Raw genomic sequence first — 20,564 nt, forward strand, 5'->3', positions numbered from 1 at the left:
TTTTAAATATAGCAGACCCGAGACCATCATCTTAACCTTGCGCAAGAGTAGGGTCCCCATTAGCCCTCTTCGGGCCAGGCTTAAGTTACTTCTCAGGCCAATCCTAACCCGGACCGTTGTCACTCTCACCTCTAAAGCCTCTCTCTCTCGAGTATTTGCAAGGAACGAAGAGGCTAAGTTCAGCAGGCACATCTTGTTCATCTGATCTTAACCCAACTGAACTTTTCACCTCAAGAATGAGAGAGAGTCCAAATTTAATTGCTGGAGGCCTATAGCATCGTAGCTTTAAAACCAGTTGTTCATCATCATCATAAACTTTTTTCAATCAATTGGAGTTAATTACGATCAGCTTTTTTTTTCCAATTAATTAGGGTTAATTAGGATCAACTTTAAAACCAATTGTTCCTCATCATCATATACTTTTTCCAATTAATTAGGATTAGTTAGGACCAGCTACATAAATCATGGTCCGAACCTTAAAACCAGTTAAGGCATCAAATAGCAACCCCTATGTGACCTCCCATTAGTTTTGGGAATGGTATTTCAAAAAAAAGGCAGCACCCGGTGGATTGATCATGATTAAGTGAATTGATAGGAAGAAAAAATAATAATAAAGAATGAACATCCATGGGAATCAGGGAATTCTAGGTCACCCAAGAATCGAGTCACCCACTCATGGATCCAGGTAAAACACGACGGCTCAGGTCGACTTATAAACACACTTCGGATTTAAAGCTCAAACCAGACTTAAACTCGAGACCCACACCGATTTGGTCAAAATCTGAAGAGAACTTAGGGGTTTCTCTCTCTCTACCCCCTGAGTGTTTTTGAAACACTGCATGTATTATAGTTTATCCCTCAAGACTTATTGAAAATAAAGAAACACACACCCAAATCACTGATAGCCTATTTAGTCAACATTCACATTAATTAGGAAGACACCAACATTCCCTAAAAATATCCACAGCATGATAAAAACTACAGGGAGGACCCTTCTTTTACACAGTACAAAATGAGATAGTCCATGAGGAGCTCCAAGAAGAAACCTTAGAAAACCAGTTTTTGACGTTTTTAAAAGTGTCATATTTTTTCCAGCTATCTTTCCAGCCAAATTACATTTTTCTAGCAGCCTAAAGTGGCTAGAAAGACCTATTTACTAAAGGAAAAAGTCTCCATCCGCCGGATTTTCTTGTAAGACAACCGGAATCTCTCCAGTGAGAGTCTTCACTGCAAAATCCAAGCAAGGGTCATTCCAACTATCACCAAAAGGAGAAGCACAAATTGGGTTATTAATTTCTGAATTTTCCGGTGGTTTATCATCCGGAATTTTATTTTCCGGCGACTTCTCCGGCAAATTCTCAGTTGGGTTCTCCTTAGAAAGCTTACCTTGAAAATCTTTTATGGAACTTTCCTGTGGTTTATCAGCTGGAGTTGGATTTTCCAGCAAGATTTCTGGCCAGTTCTCGGTTGAATTCCCCATCGAGAGATCCCCTGGGAAATTTTCTTCAGACTTTTTAGGCAATTTTTCGACCAAATTAGTAGACAGAACATTCTCCAGCAAGGGTTCTGTTGGCTTTTCCATAAAGTTTTCTGGCACTATTGGGGCCAAATTGTTAAGAGATATGTTTTGAGAAGATTTCCCATTGAGATCATCATTTTGAAGCTTGTCAGTTTCTTGTTGTTCGAGGGAGTCCTCAGACAATGTAGACCTCAAAGAATGGCGTGAGGGCCTCTCTATATTTGGTTTCTTTCGCGAGTTTTTTGGCGATTTAGGTATCAAATTAGGCTTCACATATGAATTTTCCAAGCATTGTTCGGTGAAATCAATGGGTGGGCACTCCTCAGCTCCTGATTTTCCTGGGGAGTTCTCCTGCAATGTAGCTGCCAAATTATCTGGTTTCTCCAACAAATGTTCTGACCACTTTCCAGGTAAATCATTGGGTCGGAGCTCATTTGTTCTCGAACTTCCCGGCAAGTTTCCAGGCAATGTAGGTGTTAAATTACCAGGCATACTCTTCCCCATTGAATTTTCATCAGAGCATTTGCCAGCAAAATCATTGGGTGGGCGCTCCTCTTTTCCTGATTTCTCAGGAAAATTTTTAGGCAGGTTGTGCTTTAAATGATCAGGCAATATCTTTTCTAGCAAATTGTCCAACAATTCTCCAATGGATTCATTTGACAAAGGGCATTCTTGTCTCTCCTTTGCCTGATTCCTCTTTTTGGAATCACCTAATAAGAACTTTTCTGAAGAATTTCCAAGCTCATAGTCCGGGGGATTCATTGTCAGTGTACTTCCAGCTGATATTTCTGGCAAATATTTGGCTGATGTCTCTGTTGAGGCAATTTCAGGGAGATGGGGTGACCTGTTTTTTGGCAAATCTTGAACTGGTTTTGATGAATAATCAATTTCCATTCGAGTACTGGACCTCAAAACTCGTTTAAACTTTGAGTCATTGTTCTGGGCTTTGACCTTTCTCCCAGGCCTTTGCTTACTTTGGCTTTCTTTGACCTTTCTCACAGGCTTTTGCTTACTCTTGGTTGCCTTAAGTTTTCTCATAGGCTCTTGTTTTTTCTTGGTTTGACTTGAGGGACACCTATCTGTGATGGTCTTGGCATTGGCTTCATTGCTACTGGACTGATTTTCACCACAAGCTGCTAAACAATAAAAGAAAATGAAAAATCAAAACATGATATTCTTTACACATTTTATAGATTAGTCATTAAGGAGTGAGTTTTATGTAACTATAATGAATTTATTATTGAGAATGGGGAGTACTAGAACTAGTAGACAATGAACAATCACGATGATTGTTGAATTCTCACTGCGACATGAACTGTTGAACACAGGATGATTGGGACAACAAATGTTAGGTCACTCGATTTACAATCAACTACAACAAAAACTACCCTATCAACCGCTTTTATATGAGGGCATGATAAAAAGTTTGAAACTGTGCACACGACCACAACAATACTGCTGTTGCTACTGCTACTACTAGTGCCAGGTTTGGGTTACCTAAGCCAGTGCCCCACCCGACTAGGTCCAAGTTAGACCAGACCCAACCCAGACCAGGGTATCTACATCCAGATATATAGATATATATAAAGTAGATTACAGGATAAAATTAATATATGGTCATGTATATATATTATATGTACATATATTCGCTTAGAAAAGGCTGAGGTTGATGTATATATTTTGGTTTAGGACGGCCCCGACCAGAAGACCTACCCAATATGGTCAGAATGGACCCAGATCCAGGTCAACCCATTTACCCGCCTAACTACTACTACTACCTCCACCAAAAACAATTTTAAAGGATATAGCATTTGAAAAACAGTAGGATTAGCATAAGGCCCTCGGCCCCATGCAAAGACCCGAAAACCATTCCAAATCCCTGCAAATATGTTTCCACCAAGAACAAAAAAATGCATTTTGAGCTCCTAAACTATGGAAATCTAACTGATCCAGGGACAACTGAAATGGACGGTCCAGATCACATGTCGACATGGCATTCAAGATGTAGCATGTTCAAGCCTCCAAATCCATTTTTCTTTTTCGGATCTTGATCTTGAGGTTTTGGTTCCTCGATGATCCCAAATATGGCAACATGAGGGGGTGCTACAGTTTTTTTGGCTGACACCTCCCCACCAAGGTCTAAAACTACAAGGTGGCTTGATTGTCCAAACAATCAAATACAGCAGACCACACCATAAGCATTTCTTAATTAATCAGTGGCAGATGTTAAAGTTTGTGACCAACTCACACATACAATTCATAATCTTGTAATAATAGTGGCAACAATTTCAACAGCAAAATCAATTTAGTGTGGTCATTGTTTTTTGCTATATTAAAATAATTTTCAGTTACTTGACATGTTTTGATGATATTAGGCAGGTATTTAGCAAATTGACACCATAACTAGAAGTTGCTTACAAATATTCTACAGTAGGTTGTATTAACCATATCTACTAAGGAAAAGGGCCAAAACAAGGGACCAAACACTTTGCAAGCTCAGAAATTCCAACTCCACAAATTTCTCATGTCTTATAGAATTGAAAACCAAATTCCAGAAATTCAGGCTGGATTTCAATGGAAATATGGCAGTGGATCTTACATCTTGGTCAAGCCCTATTATAAATTTTAGCCAAGCTTTGACTTTCTCTGATACAATACATAGGCATTACAGCCATCCTCTGGTTTCAAGATGGACAATGGAGATGAAACTCAGTTCCTAGTCCATGTCCATTATCAGATCTATGGCTCATCTCCACCATCCAGGGTTGGAAGGGGACGGTGGATTGTATTCCACTGTATGGTAGACTTCCCCAAAATTATTTGTACGTAAAAGATCACTAGGTACATAAAAAGTAATACCAATAAACTAATACTCACAACTTGCTTTCAAAATGACATGCTCCTCGATGGAAGAACCAGAGATTCCCTTATTGAATGGTGCCTGCTTCTCATTGGATTCGTTCTTCTTATGCTTTTTCCAGGATGGGAGATTCGATCCCTCGATCAATGAAAGTTGGCGACGTGCAGCTGGGGCTCGCCGTGTTTCCACCTCTGAAATAACTTTGGATGGCTATAACATAAATCATAAATTAAGATTAGAAGATTTATAAATAAAATAGCCTTAAATCAAGGTTGAAATTTTTCATTAGAGAAATCATTCACAAAATATAGTTACAAATGTTGGAGTCCATCATGTTAAGAAAGTAAGGACAACTTTCAATTAAAAGAAGCATGTTATATTATTCTCAAAGTAAGAAATAAAGATAAAAGGTAGGTTTAAGGATGTCATTCAATTGCAAAACAGGGTACCCAAACCATGCAAACTCATTTCCCAAACAAACTTGGAGCAAGGGGAAAAATGCAAATCTATAATCATTTGGCCTATTGACGAATACATGTGCATATCAAAATAAGGAGTACAGATTCAAAAAGACAGAGAGAGAGAGAGAGAGTTGGGGACTTACTGTAGAATCTATTTCAGTCAAGCTGGTGATTCTAACATCATGTGTCTTGCTCTCAAGTTGTTTGGGATCATCAAGTTTTCCAGCTTCAATATAACGAACAATTGCAATCCTAGACCGGAAGCTTCGACCAGTTGCCGGATCAATATAGTACTACACGTTTCAAATACCATATGAATACTTCAAAATAGAGGAAAAACCCATAACTACAGACACACACGCACACACAAAGAAGAATCATATTTTAAATTTGGGGACTCTCTTTTATTCAAATTTAATATTATTTAGAAGAAAAATGAATATCAACCAAATTTTGAGAGCCCCAATTCAGACTTCTACAAAGTTTTGGTTCAGATGCACATTTAAATTTTCATGAAAAGTTTAGAAACTTTTCAAATAAAAATGAAGAATCAAATTCCAAATCAACAATGATTTCAAAAAATTGGCCTATGTAACAACCAATGTTCTAAAAGGTGGACTAGACAGGACACACTACACCTCCTAACCAAGCAATTAAAGAAACAAAAAGTTTTTTGAACCAAACCTTTTGAATGGGATGATTAAGTAACTGAATTATCCAGTCCCAGGTTAGTCTACTGAAAACAACACATAGAGCACGTTTGTTTCGCAAAACTTTCTGAGAAAATTCTTCACCACCGAACCAACAAACATGCTCTATTGAGTTACTTTTCCACTCATTTTTTTTTATCAATTTGTGTGGCATCAATAAGCGATAAGATGAGATAAAGTAGACTTACATGGGCAGTGCGGACTCAATACAGCACACGTTAGGAGGTGCGGGTTAATTCAAGTGGAAAGCTCAAAAAGGTAAAAGGTAGGCCCAAAAGGACATGATTGGAAATAATGGTAAAAGATATGCGGACTTATGGAGCCACCGAGGTGCTCAAGGGGCTGATTTTTGAAATAATAGCTTAGGGTTTTTGAGATTTAGGGTTTTAGAGTACTTTACTTATCTTCACCTTTAAAAGTCTTAAAATTTACTAGTCTTCTTTTTTCCACCCTCATCTTGTTTCCAAATTAGGCATTTGTTTATTTCCCTTTACCAAATAGAACATAACAGAAACAAAAAAGAAAATGAAAAAGATGAATGGAAGTGAAAAATTTATAGGAGCACACAACATGCTCACCTTTTCTCGCAGTCCAGCAGATTTGCCACTTTTTCTTTCTTTGATCTCCATGGTCCATCCTGGAGGCAACCATTCTGGAGGTTGTTCTTTAGCATCTGGCGTAGTAGCCATAACATTCCCTGAGGATTTTGGTGACAAAGTTTTGGGCTTCTTTTGTTTAGTAGCGGATGGTTTTTTGGTCTTGACATAACGAAGAATCGCCACCCGAGACCGAAAGCTACATCCAGTTGCCGGATCAATATAATACTGCATCAAGTTTAGAAGACCATGTGGACAGTTAAAATGAAAAGATTACATCCACATTTTGATTATTAAAAAAATTTCTTTTAACACTTCTGTTCAAATTTAATATGTTCTTGAAGAAACTTGACTTCAATCAATTTTTGACAGCTCACCTTTAAAACTAAATTTTTCTGCAAATTTTGATTCAGATGTTCAGCTTCTCAAATACTTAAAAAGAAATGAATAATGAAACTTCAGCTAACTCAGGATTTCAAAATTTTGGGATAAGTTTAACCAATGTCCTTGATATGCTAGACCTAAAAAGTAGCACTGGCGGACAGTAGCAGAAGGAATTGCCACACCATTAAAAAGAAATTTCTTATTGAACCAGTCGACTTGGATGGTTCAAACAATTCAAACATCAAGGACCAGGATTGTTTGTTGGAAACAACATTTTTTCTCCATTTACTGGACCAATACGGCAGAAACAAAATGAAACTAAAATCACCATTAAATAAACACTAGAAATATGCTTTCATATTTTTCTGTACATTCCTTTTAAGATTTTAATGTGAAAATAATTAGGCTACGGTTTTGGAAATTTAAAGTTTTGATGGACAAGAAAATAACCTTTATTTTCAGCTTTGCAATTTTTAAATTTTTATTCATCTTTTTTGCAATTTTTTACTCCCCTACTTTGTGCTCATTCCTTTAAACAGAAAGAAAATAAATAAATAAACTAAAAAAAAAATGCTTGAATAGAAGTTTAGCACAGGCACAACTGCAAAAAAAGCCTATATAAAATTGAATAGCAACTGAGCTACAATTATGAAAAAGATGAATGAGGTTGAAACTTCATGAGCTCGCACAATTATGTGCGCACCTTTTCTCGCATTCCTGCAGTTTTGCCGCTTTTTCTAACTTTGATCTGCATAGTCCATCCTGGTGGTAACCATTCTGGCCGCAGCTCCTCAGCACCCGACGTAACCACCGTGGCATTCCCTGAGGAATTAGTTGGACAAATTTCAGGCAAAGGATCCTTCTTTTCTTTAGTCTTGATCACCTAAACACCCACATAAAAAGATCAATTAAAATACAAAAGCAAACACTTTTTCATAATTGGCTGAAATATTTATCTTATGCAATTTTTAAATTTGTGAAACTTTGAATGGAACGAATGCAATAAGTCTCTCTCTCTCTCTCTCTCTCTCTCTCTCTCTCTCAACAATAATTAATGGAGAGAGGAAGTAGTTGCAGGCATACAGTTGACTCCTTCCTTTTTTGGAATGGTGAATTAGACTCTTCCGCTATAAAATCAATTTTTGAGGCACCGTGCTCCTGGGATTTAAGCCTCTCAAGGGAAGCATTCCCGTTCTCGAGGTAGCGTACAACTGCCAACCTTGAAGCAAATCTCTGTCCGGTAGCCAGTTCGATATAGAACTGCACAAAATTCAGAAGACCCAACCCATAGTTTAAACATTCCACATTTGTGCTGAATCCCAAGGGGCTTAAATTTGGAGATCATTATGTTGGGCACTACAGATCAAACTTCTACAAAGACCAGAACGAATAAGGAATTTAACTACTGATACTTCCTTAAAACTTGCCTTTGCTCTGAATGTTACTGACTCTGTTTTTCCCCATGCAACTCATCTTTTGGGATTCATATGTCTGTTTGGGCCCAAAACCTATCCAAGCCTCTTTTTATTTTTCCTTTTTTTATCTGTTTTTGGGGGGACACTAAAAACTATCCAAGCATTACAAAGAACATTGCTTACTGAACCATTGGAGCTGGATGTTCAGCCCATGAACCATCCAGGCCCAGACTTATTTATTGGGAGCAAGAATTCTTTCTTCATTTACTTGACAAATATGGCTGAAACTAAAATGTCGTAGAAAATTTAATAAGAACTTAAAAACTCTAATTTGATATTTCTGTACTTTCATTTGAAACTTTAACTATAAAAATTTAGGGTTTTGGTTTTGGAAACTTGAAGTTTTGAAGGACCACAGCCCTTATATACACCTTTTATAGTTTTACAATGCTAAAAGATTTCATATTCCCGAGGGAGTATACTGTGAGTTTACTTCGCCGGGTAAAAGCCATACTAAGAGTTCTTTTATGAACCAAATTATGTGATGTAACATCTTCAACCCATCAACTAAACTCAATAAAAGAAATTTCCATACTGGGCTCTCTATGCACTTGAAAAAATAATGTCTCAGAATTGAGCAAACTGTCAATTTTTGGAGGGTGAGATCTAAGTGTTAGAAAACTCAAAATTCAAAAAAAAATTATTTTCAAGATAATCATCTAGTGATGATTAGATGTTCCCCAAAATTTCAGATTGAAAAAAGTCCTCCTAAGCAAGTCTTCTACCCAAGGGGGTAGATCTACAGTATGCTCCTGCAGGAGTATAGTACGCGTCCTCTTTTATAATTTTATTCATTTTTCCCCATTTTCTTTCTCCCATGCTTTGTAAATGTTTTGTTCCTTTCAACATGAGTATAGAAAAAGATGAATGAAATTGAAATGACCAGAACCAAAACCATGAAAACGACTAGATGACAAGCAATATTACGTGAGCCACAAGCATGAAAAAGATGAATAAGATCAAAATTGTATGGAAGCACACAATTATGTGTACCTTTTCTCGCCGTCCTGCCGTTTTGCCTGCTTTCCTAACTGTTACCACCATAGTCCATCCTGGTGGCAACCACTCTGGCGTCAACTCCCCGGCACATACTGTACTGACCCCAACGTTCCCAGAGGATTTCGATGGAGAAAATTCAGGCAAGGATCCCTTCTTTTGTGTGGTCTTCATTACCTAAAAGCCCAAATAAAAAATTGATCAAACAGGAAGTGTTTTCCTATTGGCTGAAATTTGTTTCATGAGCTTAACAGCATAATGCATCCTTGAAAGCTTTCGACAAAGTCATAAACAAATAGCAAAATTAAACATAACCGGGTATGATTAACTAACAAATCGAATGGAACAAAACATAATATACTATCTTGATCAAAATGAGACAAGGAAATCTCTCTCTCTCTCACACACACATACACACCACGCCCATGCAAGCACACATGCACACACACACACGCATGCACACACAACCATAGCTAACGAGGAGAGAAAGTAGATGCAGGCTTACAGTGGACTCCTTTAGATTTTCAATTAGTGCATCAGACTCTTCCATGTTCAAATCAATATTTGGCACACCAAGCTCCTTCGATTTAAGCCCGCTAGGGGAAGCATTGCCATTTGTAAGGTAGCGTAGAACTGCCAACCTTGAACCAAATCTCTGCCCGGTTGCCAGTTCGATATAGAACTGCACAAAGTTCAGAAGACCCAATCCATAGTTCAAACATTCCATATTTGTGCTGAGCCTCAGATCATTATGTTAGGCAGCACAAATCATGCTTCTACAAAGATCAGCATAAAAAAGGAAGTTAACTAGTGATGTTTCTTCATAACGTGCATTTGATTTGGAACTTTGGATGTTGTTGACAATGCTCATTTTCAAACCACTCACTTAAAATACATAGTTCTGTATGACACTAGAACCTATCCAAGCATTAAAAAGAACTTTCCTTGCTCAACCATCAGAGCTGGATGGTTCAACAATCATACCAACCATGACCAGGCTTATTTATTGGGAACAACAATTCTTTCTTCACTTACACGACCAATATGGCAGAAACAAATTGAAATTAAAATGTTGCAGAAAATTAAATAAAAGCTAAAAAGCCCTAGTTTGATATTTTTCTGGACTAAAACATTTATGGTTTTGGGTTTTGGAAATTTAGGGTTTTGAAGGGCCACAAATCTTATTTTCACCTTTTAAAGATTCAAAATTTGTATGCCTTTTTTCCCAATTTCTTGCTGCCCTAATCTGTATCCATTTTGTTCCTTTGAACAAAAATAATATACAAAAAGATGAACAAAATCGGAACTAAACAGAGCCACAACCATGAAAGAGACTTAATGAAACTAAATATTAAGTAAGCTACAAGTATGAAAAAGATGAATGGGATCAAAAATTTATGGAAGCACACAATTATGTGACCTTTTCTCGCCTTCCTGCCGTTTTACCACTTTTTCTGACTGAGATCTCTGTAGCCCATCCTGGTGGCAACCATTCTGGTATCAGCTCCTTGGTACATGTACTGACCATGACATTCCCGGAGGATTTGCATGGAGAAATTTCAGGCAAGGGTCCCTTCCTTTCTGTAAGCATCATTACCTGAAACTCCACATAAGAGATTGATTAAAATAGATAGCAAGCGCTATTCTTGTAATTGGCTGAACTTTGTGTTTCCATGTGTAAATTTTAAATTTCATGAGATTTAACAGCATAATGCGGCCTTACAAGCCTCCTGACAAAGTCATAAACAAATAATGGCTAATAACAAATCACATGATAAACATAATACCAGTCATGACTCTCTCTCTCTCTCTCTCTCTCTCTCTCTCTCTCTCTCTCTCTCTCTCTCTCACTCGCTCACACGCACACACACACACACACACAAAATCAATTCACCATAGTTAATGTGGAGAAAAAGTACTTGCAAGCTTACATTGGACACATTCTGATTTTCAATTGGTGCATCAGACCCTTCCATGTTCAAATCGATATTTGTCGCATCATGCTTCTTACGTTTAAGCCTGCTAAGGGAAGCATTCCCATTCTCGAGGTAGCGTAGAACTGCTAACCTTGAAGTAAATCTCTGTCCGGTAGCCAGTTCAATATAGAACTGCACAAAGTTTAGAAGAATCAGTCCGTAGTTTAATTATTTCACACATTTGCATTTCAACGCTGAAGTAAGGGACCAATATATGTGGCATTTCAGATCTAATTTCTACAAAGACCAGCACAAATAAGGACTAAGGACCTTAGCTTGTGATACTGCTTTATAACTTGCATTTGCCATGAAGATTACAGACACTGTTTTTTTATATTTATCATCAATTATTTTCTAATACTACTCAGTTAATATATATATTACAGGTTGAAAAAGCTTGACTCCAAGATTCAGTTTCATTCGAAATTGATAAGGTAACTTACTAACTTTAAGAAAGAGCTCTTATTCCTGTAATAGGCCTTAAATGTCATACCACCTTCTGTTGGCCTAATAACATGAACTAGTTTGGTGCTCAAATTAAGAGAACAACCACCACAGAAATAAAAAAAATCCAAATTAACTTTTCTCCTACATGGAAAACCAAGAATACATTCTCTTTAACTTGAATCTGTTACTAGCCTTTAAGTTTTTTCACGACTTCCAAATTTTTGGTCATTATTGAATTCCAATTTTCTTAGTCCTCTATTTGGCAAATGTTCACTTTAAGAAAAGGAATAAAACAGCAAGTCAGGAAAATGAAAAAAAAGAATGAAATTGAATTTTACAGATCCACTACCACCTAACCCAAAAAAAAAAAAATCAAATTAAGTGAACCAGAATGAAGAACTAGATGAATGAAACTGAATTTTATAGGAGCATTCAATTACGCATGCCTTAGATTGCGCTCCAGATGATTTGCCTCTCTTTCTAACTTTGGTCTCCATCATCCATCCTGTTGGCAACCAATCTGGAGGCAGCTCTTCAGCACCCATTGTGCTTACAGGGACAATCCCCGTGGAATTCAGTGAAGAATTTTCAGGCAAAGGTCCCTTCTCTTCTGCAGCCTTCATCCCCTAAAAATCGTTTAAAAAATTGATTAAAAAACCCTCCCTCCAAGAATGGTTAAAAGACCAACACTCCCTAAATACACTCCCTAAATAAACCCACCTCTCTCTCTCTCTCTCTCTCTCTCTCTCTCTCTCTCTCACACACACACACACACACACACATACACACTATATGCACATGCACACAAAAAAAAGAAAAAAAGGCCCATGAGGAAAGAACAAGTTATAGACTCACCTCATATTCTTTTGCAGTCAAATGAACATTTCCAGTGTCAAGCATATTTGTTCTAGGCGTGCTAACAGATGCATTTCCATCTGTGAGGTAGCGTAGAACTGCCAACCTTGAAGCAAATTTCTTTCCAGTTGCAAGTTCTATATAAAACTGCACAAAGTTCACAAGGCATGATCCTTAGTTCAAAACATTTCACATATCCAAAATTTGAAACGCTTCATATATTTTTGCCGAGTCTCAATGGGGCTACAGGAAGAGATCAATATGTTAAGCATCAGAGATCTGATTTCTACAAAGATTGAAATAAATAGGAAGATCTCACTTTTTTTCCAAAAAATGTAGCATTTGCTTTAGAATATCGAAGATGTCTTTATTGATCTCCACAAGTCTTTTTTTACTCATTTAGCTAAATGCATAATTCAGTTTCATATAAATTTTGTTCCAGAATTCAGTTTCATTGGAAACTGATAAGAATAAGATATACCCAGGTTGTGTAGCCCCAAAAAAGGCAAAGGAAAAAGGAGGATGAAAGTAAAGTTTAAAGGAGCAATATTAGATTCATAAGGAAGAGATCTTATTTTCCTCATACTACATCCATTTGAGCTCTAAATATGTAAGTATAATTTAATACTACATTCATTTGAGCTCTAAATATGTCATACTACATTCATTTAAGCTCTAAATGAATGTACTCAAATCAAGAGGAGGATCACAAGAGAAGATGAAGAAAAACCACATTGAGTTTTCATCCTATATTGGGAAACAAGTATACCTTCTCTCCACTTTGTCAGTGAGTAGAATTGTTTCCTTAAAACATCACACTGAATGTGAAAAGGCAAGCAAATTGACTAAACGAATACTGCTTGGAGCTGGGATTCAAACCTTAGATATTACAGTTGCAGCCCTCATGGACCGCCATTGAGCCATGAGGCGAAACCCCTGTAACTTCTCATTCTGAAGTAATCTAAGTTTTAACTCTAACATGCCCAGCCACTGCCAAAGCCTGAACGTTTGGGGTCAAATCCAGTCTTTTGGTAATCCAAATAAGCAACTGATGAAGCCTAGCCAAAACAGCTGACTTTTCAACTTTTGACCCAATGTCCAAAGATCATTTCATGAGAGCTGTAGTTAACTTTAACCACAACTCAAATCTGAAAATCCTAAGAATGAAGAGAGATTGAAATCAATCCAACACATTGAAGGTCGCATCGAAGGTAACATGAAGAGGGAAAACTTTTTTGTTTTAATAATTAAAGAAAGCAAAAATGGAAAAACAACATATTTGATGGAAATTCATATGTTATTTTTTTGTGTACCTTTTCCCGCATTCCAGCTGACACTCCATTTTTTCTGGTTTTGATCTCTATTGTCCAACCTGGAGGCAACCAATCTGATGACTGCCCACTTTCAGATGGGCTTAAAGTTCTCTGTACCTTTTCCTGCAATATCTTGGCACTAGAAGTCTCTTTCTCCTAAAACCCAACAAATTGGCTTCGTAAGTGAACCTGTAAATGATTTAGGCGAGAGAGAGAGAGAGAGAGAGAGCACTTGATAAAGGGTTAAAAATTCGAAAAAGAAGTTATTGACAAACCATGGACTCTCCATTTGTCAGCTCCTTGTTGTTAGAAACAAGCTTAACCGGCCAAAGCTTGCCAGTGTACTTTTCAGTCTTGAGGTAGCGTAGGACCTGCAACTTGGATCGAAAAAATCGCCCAGTTGCTGCTTCAATGAAATACTGCACCACATTTAGAAGAACAATACTTAGTCTTAAAATTTTGGTAAATGGTGATAAAATACCAACAAATTTACAAGTCCAAATTTTAATTGCCATTTCAGCTGAAAGAGCAGGTTTCCAAATTTAAGAGCAAATACGTAAGTTAGTGGCACCAAGAAGTTTTAAGTTTTAACCCATGGGTTTCAAATTATTAGAGGTTTCAATATTTGGTGTTTTTCTAATTCCACTAAAAACTCTGATAATTTGTAAGAAATGAAGCCTTCCCTTTCTAAGTATGATGCCAAGAAGCTTCATAAATTAATGATCTAACTTCTTAAAATGCATTCAGAATTGGAAAGCGACAAACTCAATACCTATCCTTGCCTTTAAAATTGAAAAAATGTAATATAATTAATGGACGAGAAGAAATTAATGGAATAGAAAATATGGAAGTTTCATCCAGTTTTAAATAAAATTTTATATCCTCCAACTTCAATAAAGAGACCAATTATATAAAGTACAGGATATGCAGGAGGAATAGTTGGATGAAAAGGCCTTGAGAAGTTCGGGTAACTGGTTGACAATGGTTTTTGGATAAAATATCTCTCACAAGAAAAAATTACACAAACAGGTAACTAAATCAAAGACTTGTATGGATATTTAAATGCTACTTGTACCCACACACAAATGTAGAACAACCAATTGAGAAATTTTAAATTCTAAAGAAAAGGAGATAATTAAATCTAAGCAACAAGTAGCTTATAAAAAAAACCATTCCTTTATAGCCTTGTCAAGTTAACTATGAAATCGAAGATCCAAAGTGCAAGTTCGGCTTTTCTTCTCCTTCATTTTAACTATCTCTATCAACAGTATGTGTAAACTCCAATAAGCATATTGGGTATTGCAAAAATATTATAGCTTCCATGAATTATAGGCTACAGCTAAGGCTCGCTAAAGAGATAATGAAAGTCGGCAAAAAATTACCATATAATATTGGTTTTTTTAGAAAAGTGGGATCAACTTCTGCCTGGGCGCCATGCCAAACACCGAAAACATTTTCAAAAAAAAAAAAAAAAGTAGGATGAACTGAGTGTGTTGTTAACACTAGGTATATTAATTTGGCTTTTACTAGAATCATTTTTCATTGATAATTGGATTCACACCCAGTGACAACAAAGTTTCCATAATTTTGACAAACAAAAAAGGCCTAGACATTGAGAGCGAATGTTATAGGAACCAGGTCTATTTGGTATAAATGTTTGACATGCATCAGTCAAAGCTCTTCAAAAGCCCTTCTAATAATGCATGGGCATTGCAAAAGTCATATATAATAATTCAAAGTTTTAGTGTCCAATGAGATAGGCAAATTCAAGTTTAGAGTTTTAATTTGGACCTACAGTAATTTGGAACACAGTTGAGAAAATCTTTATGACAACCTTTCCCTCAAAAAAATCATAGAAATCCTCACAACTTTCAATTTAATTTCGATTGAAGTTTAAAATTAGTCATAAATTTGAAATTATGCTCTTTGGTTTCATTCCGCACAAAAAATAAATAAATAAATACAACATTGTAATAGCTAATAGTTAAAACATAATCTCGGAGCTTGTGGAATGTCCACCATTGTTGTGGACTAAAAGTATGAAAACATGGTGATTTGAAACAAAATTTAAAAGATGATTCCCCATGAGAAATCCCAATATATAAAATCCTGATAAGTATAAAAAGTAAATTGATGATGTCCACCCAAAAATTTCCAAAATTGAAATATACTTGCCTAATATTTCATGAACACTCTCACACTTATATTCCAAGATACCCATTGGGCGCCCTAAAGCTAATTTCAATAGAATTTCTCTGATAGCCGAAAGAAACACCAAAGAATTGTACCATGCAGAAAAATACAGTTCAAAATGAACCCATAATTCTACAGAGATACAATAAAAATAAAAAAGAAACAACTTTCAATAAATTTGCAAAATAAACAATATTTCACTGATTTCAGCTGAAAATGGGGGTGTAACTGAAATCAACTACCATTTCAAGCTTTAAGATTTAAACTAGACACCGGTGCCTAATATCATTTAACTTCTGCAAAAATTTAAAGAAAAAAATTAAAAATAAATTTAACTTAGTATTTTTACTTGGTTTTTCAGATTTTCTCCTTGCTGTTTATCTCTAAATTACCAATAAAATAAAATAATAATAATATCAAGCTTGTAATTATGCTTCAGATTAAAAAACTTGCTATAAAAAACTCATGAATACTTCATAATTTTATATAAGAAATTCAACGATAATCACTGAGCATTTCAGTCAAAATATGAGATCAAATCTGATTCTTATTCATGACACTAGATCCAAATTTCAGCTGAAATTTACTGTAATTTCCACTATTGAAGTGAGCTTCAACTAAAAAAAATTAAATAAATTCCATGAGGAAAAATAAATAAATAAGACATCCAAGCCACAAAAAATCAATACCAAATCCCTTTTGATCTGAACAAACAAATCACAAATCATATCAACAAAAAAGTAAAAAAAATAAAAAAATAAAGAAAGGGAAATTAATTATCATGCATGTGATATTTTAAGAGCTTTTTATTTGCCTTATCTGCCAATCCTTTCGTAGCGCCGGATTTTCTCCGTTTTTGCTCCATGATCCAGCCGTCCGGTAGCCAGTTCGTCGAATTTACGCCGTCCATTTTTGCCGGGAATTATTCTTCGGTGAATTGCCCGGCGAGTTTTTCAGCTAAATTACAGAGTACCTTTATAAGCAGTGGCTTGACTACTATATATCTATACGAGTGTCAGTGGACTGATAAAGATAAGTGAGTGTACTACCAAAATTGCCCTTAACTTTAGTCAAAATACTTTTTTTTTCCTATTTTGCTAGGTTCTTTTTGGGAAATTTATCACACTCAAATTTTAAAGTATTACATATTTTCCAATTTAATCAAAATACACCTAAAAATATCCACTATTTCCAATTTAAACTTTGACCCATTTTTTTAATGAAATAATATGTAAGTTGTGGAATAGTTCTTTTAGGCATTGCTAATAAATTTTCTCTTTTTCTGGTTAAATGGATAATAAAAAAAAAAAAAGCTAGGAGAAGAAGAGAATATGGCAAAAAATTCACAATTGTGCACTCAAATACTTAAATATGCCAAATGAGCACATAATTGATTAACAAGGAAGGTCATTTACTTTTGCTAGAAATAGGTAATAGAGAGTCACTTGTGGCATAAGCCAAGTGTGAAAATGTTGTGGTGCTATTGGCTTACCTTAGTGGCTTTTTTGGACTGTGTTGTACACCATCAGCCGTCTGATTTCACATCTGATGGTTGGGGGGATTGTGACTTTTTTATACCAAATGTTTGCAATCTGGTAGTATACATTCCCCGATAGTAATTAATGAATAGGATAATGAATGTGACAATATAGTTTTACGACAGTGAGAGTATATGATAAACCAATTCACTTTTTAATAATTACTAAGTATATGATGCTTGTAGCCAAGGATGGCAACGAGCAACAGGTTGGCTCGGCCAAGCCCAGCCCTAAAAAACTAATACTTGGGCCACAAAAAGTGGCTTAAAGGCTAACCCTAGTTAGGTCACGATAGTGCTAACCTACCCTGGCATTTTTCTTTAATTGTGTTTGGTCTAGCCTTATCTGGCCCTAGTCCAAACGATTTTATTTTATTTTTATTTATTTGTATTTGGTATGGTCTTGGTAGGGCTAGGGCCAAACCTATTCAGCCTAACCCGAGTTAGGCCAAGCTAGCCTTGAGCTAGCCCTATGGGGACTAGTGCCAAGGCTGACCCACTCTAAGTTGGGCTTGTTAGCAACCTACACTTGGTCGTCAAATGTGAAAACAAGCATGGGGGTGTCTAATCAAGAATGACAAAATAATCTCATTATTAATTTTAGCCATTATATGCGAAATCAATGGGCTAGACTGGTATTACTAGCCCCAAGTGAGATCTCCTTAATTTTTTATTAGATTTTGTATAGAGTAATAGCACACTCCGATTAGGAGTCACAACGGGCCGAGCCAACAGAGCCATAGGGTTTTACCAAGGGAGAGTGAATGGACATTATCCTCTTTAGGAACATATAATGTAGAAATCGGAAAAACATATAATGTAGAAATCGGAAAAACTTATATAAGGTTGCACCCTTGAAATAGTGTGCATTGATGCATGTAACATCTATCTCGAGACGCACAACAGCATTCCCTAGATGGATGTTAGGAAACGGCGGCGTTTAAAATCAACGGTGTTAAACTATGTAAAAAAAAAGCTATTATATACATCTATATTTTTAAGGTTCCTACTTATTATGACAGAGATTTTCATTATATAAAATTTTGAATCTAGAAATCCATTTCTAAAATAGGTTTTAAAAATATGACTCATTAAATAGTCGAGTAATATAATCTTTTGGAAAGAGTGGATGGAGATATGTTGGTAAAATTGTTATATTTTTGGAAAATATAGTAATGCACTTAATAAGGGAATCTTAAAAAGGAGCATGTATAGTTATGGGCATTTTTATCTTTGTTTGGGACAGCGTAGTAGAATTGTCCTTTAACTGAAAGTTATGGGCAATCGAGCACTCGTGCGAGTAAAAAAGACAATGAACAGAATAGAGGAGTGGACCATGTTATCTAGGACAGATTCCTAGGGCGCATGTAGGAGAGGATAAAATGACAGAATTACCCTTACGCATGCCAAATTGTGTCTCCGCATTGTCAAGTCGAAAAAACGAGGGCCAATAACTAGTGAAACGGAGATGGTTACTCCCACGCCTGTACATGCTGATATCGTTAATTTCATCATCACGGATTTATATTAACTATTTTGAATCGAATCTTGATATGTCGTCATCCTATATATTTGGATATTATTAACATCATCCTCTAAGTTTTTTTTCAAATATTTTGGGTTGCTACACAAATCTTGATAAGTTAGTATGATCTATCAAAGGCTAATTTATCAATAATGCTATTAGTCCCTGTATATTTTTGCGATCACTTTAAACTACATCATTTTAGATCTACCAAAGGTAAAGAATTTCATATTTTTATATAGTTTGATTCGATTTCAAACCATCTGATAAAAATATATAACAGTGTTTCAAAATCAGGACAAGTAGGGTGGATCATTAAACCAATTGATTTGTCTCGGATCGTTGGACCGACGATCCAAACCATTTCGGCCGGCTTGAATTGATGATCTATAAAAATATTATAATTGATTTAAAAATTAAAATAGTAGCCTATGGGATGGAAATTTGTGGTATGTAAGAAAAACATAGATGAGCTTAAAAAAAAAAAGTACATAAATAAGGGGGTTTTTTTTACTAGTTCCTCGTGCAAATCGAGGTTCAAGAACATCATTGAGTTTTAGAGCACTGGTTGAAAATGAGTAAAGTATTGAATAATTAATCCTATTTATATACTTTTTCTTTTACTAATTCCCCACACAAATCGAGGTTCAAGAACCTTATCGAGTTTTAGAGCACTGGTTGAAAATGAGCAAAATATTGAGTTTTAGAGCACCGGTTGAAAATGAGTATTTCGATAAACTTTCCATTGAAAAAAATAAATATTTTGAGCGGCTTATTTCGAAAATGTGTTTTTTAGGCTAAAAACAAATAATAATGAAGGACATTTAAATCAATTTAATGTAATATTTTGGAATTTTTATATTGTAAGCATATATTTTGTTTACTTTTTTCCCCAAAAGACACCCTTTGTACGTAACTAGAACAGTTCTTTATAACTAATTCGAACTTCTACTATTAAATCGATATTTTCTGTACGTAACTAGTACAGTTCTTTATAACTAATTCGAACTTCTACTATTAAATTGATACTTTTATCATTGTTTGTAAATCCATATCAATGGTTTGGATTATATAGATCTATATCATCTTATAACTAATTTGATCTTGACTGATTCCCATCTAAATAGATAATTAGGATAAAAAATCACAAGTTTAAAAATACCAATTTTTATCATAGTTTTAGAGCAAACGGGCGCTTTAATACCGGTTCGAAACTGGGAGTATGTTGTAAAACAAAAAAGGAAAAATAAATGACATATATATAAAATATAAAATATATTATTTTAAGGGTGCAGTTTGTATAGATTTGAGGCTCTAAATAATCAAAATAGAAAGCACCTTCAAATAGTGTCAAGAAGTGTTGGAAATCTTTGTGATAACCTTAAAATACATTTTCATCTTCAATTACAAAATTTAAAGCTTAAAAAATAATGTAAGTCTAGCAGATCTATAAAGACTTTAAAATTGACGGTTAAAAAATTTGTTACAAGATGCACTATTTTCGAAACTCAAAATCAATTTTTTTCTCATGTCCATGCATCTTGATGTCGAGATGACCAATATTATTTAATACTAGAATTTCAATCGCATAATGAACCAATTTTTGGCATGGCTTATTTTGGCATTGCTATAAATGACAAGGGTACTTTTAGGCATTTCATATGGACTCTAATGTCCGTTTCTCGGTTTTAGTTGAATAGCGATGGGTGCCTGACAC

At 35.5% G+C, this 20,564-nt stretch overlaps 1 protein-coding gene across 15 annotated transcripts; it reads right to left on the minus strand.

The window, feature by feature from the left end:
- Positions 1 to 909: 909 nt before the first annotated feature.
- LOC18423079 (uncharacterized) lies at positions 910 to 16,759 on the minus strand. 15 transcript variants are annotated; one of them, XM_088871491.1, is made up of 16 exons: positions 16,600 to 16,759; positions 13,868 to 14,011; positions 13,593 to 13,748; positions 12,280 to 12,426; positions 11,871 to 12,050; positions 10,933 to 11,109; positions 10,422 to 10,598; positions 9,507 to 9,683; positions 8,999 to 9,178; positions 7,614 to 7,790; positions 7,234 to 7,413; positions 6,129 to 6,374; positions 4,984 to 5,133; positions 4,397 to 4,589; positions 1,387 to 2,652; positions 910 to 1,227 (listed from the first exon to the last, which is right to left on the minus strand). In XM_088871491.1, exons 1-16 carry the CDS (start codon positions 16,693 to 16,695, stop codon positions 1,157 to 1,159), a joined length of 3,717 nt encoding a protein of 1,238 aa, XP_088727617.1. In that variant the 5' UTR covers positions 16,696 to 16,759; the 3' UTR covers positions 910 to 1,156. The 15 variants fall into 15 exon arrangements, with proteins under 15 accessions (XP_088727617.1, XP_006827729.1, XP_088727622.1 ...); XM_006827666.4 differs by having other exon boundaries at positions 1,387 to 2,655; XM_088871496.1 differs by lacking the exon at positions 9,507 to 9,683.
- Between the last annotated feature and the right edge of the window lie 3,805 nt (positions 16,760 to 20,564).

The sequence above is a fragment of the Amborella trichopoda genome, chromosome 7, assembly GCF_054954075.1.
Source record: "Amborella trichopoda isolate Santa Cruz 75 chromosome 7, AtrichopodaSantaCruz75HAP2 v2.0, whole genome shotgun sequence".
NCBI classification, from domain to species: Eukaryota; Viridiplantae; Streptophyta; class Magnoliopsida; order Amborellales; family Amborellaceae; genus Amborella; species Amborella trichopoda.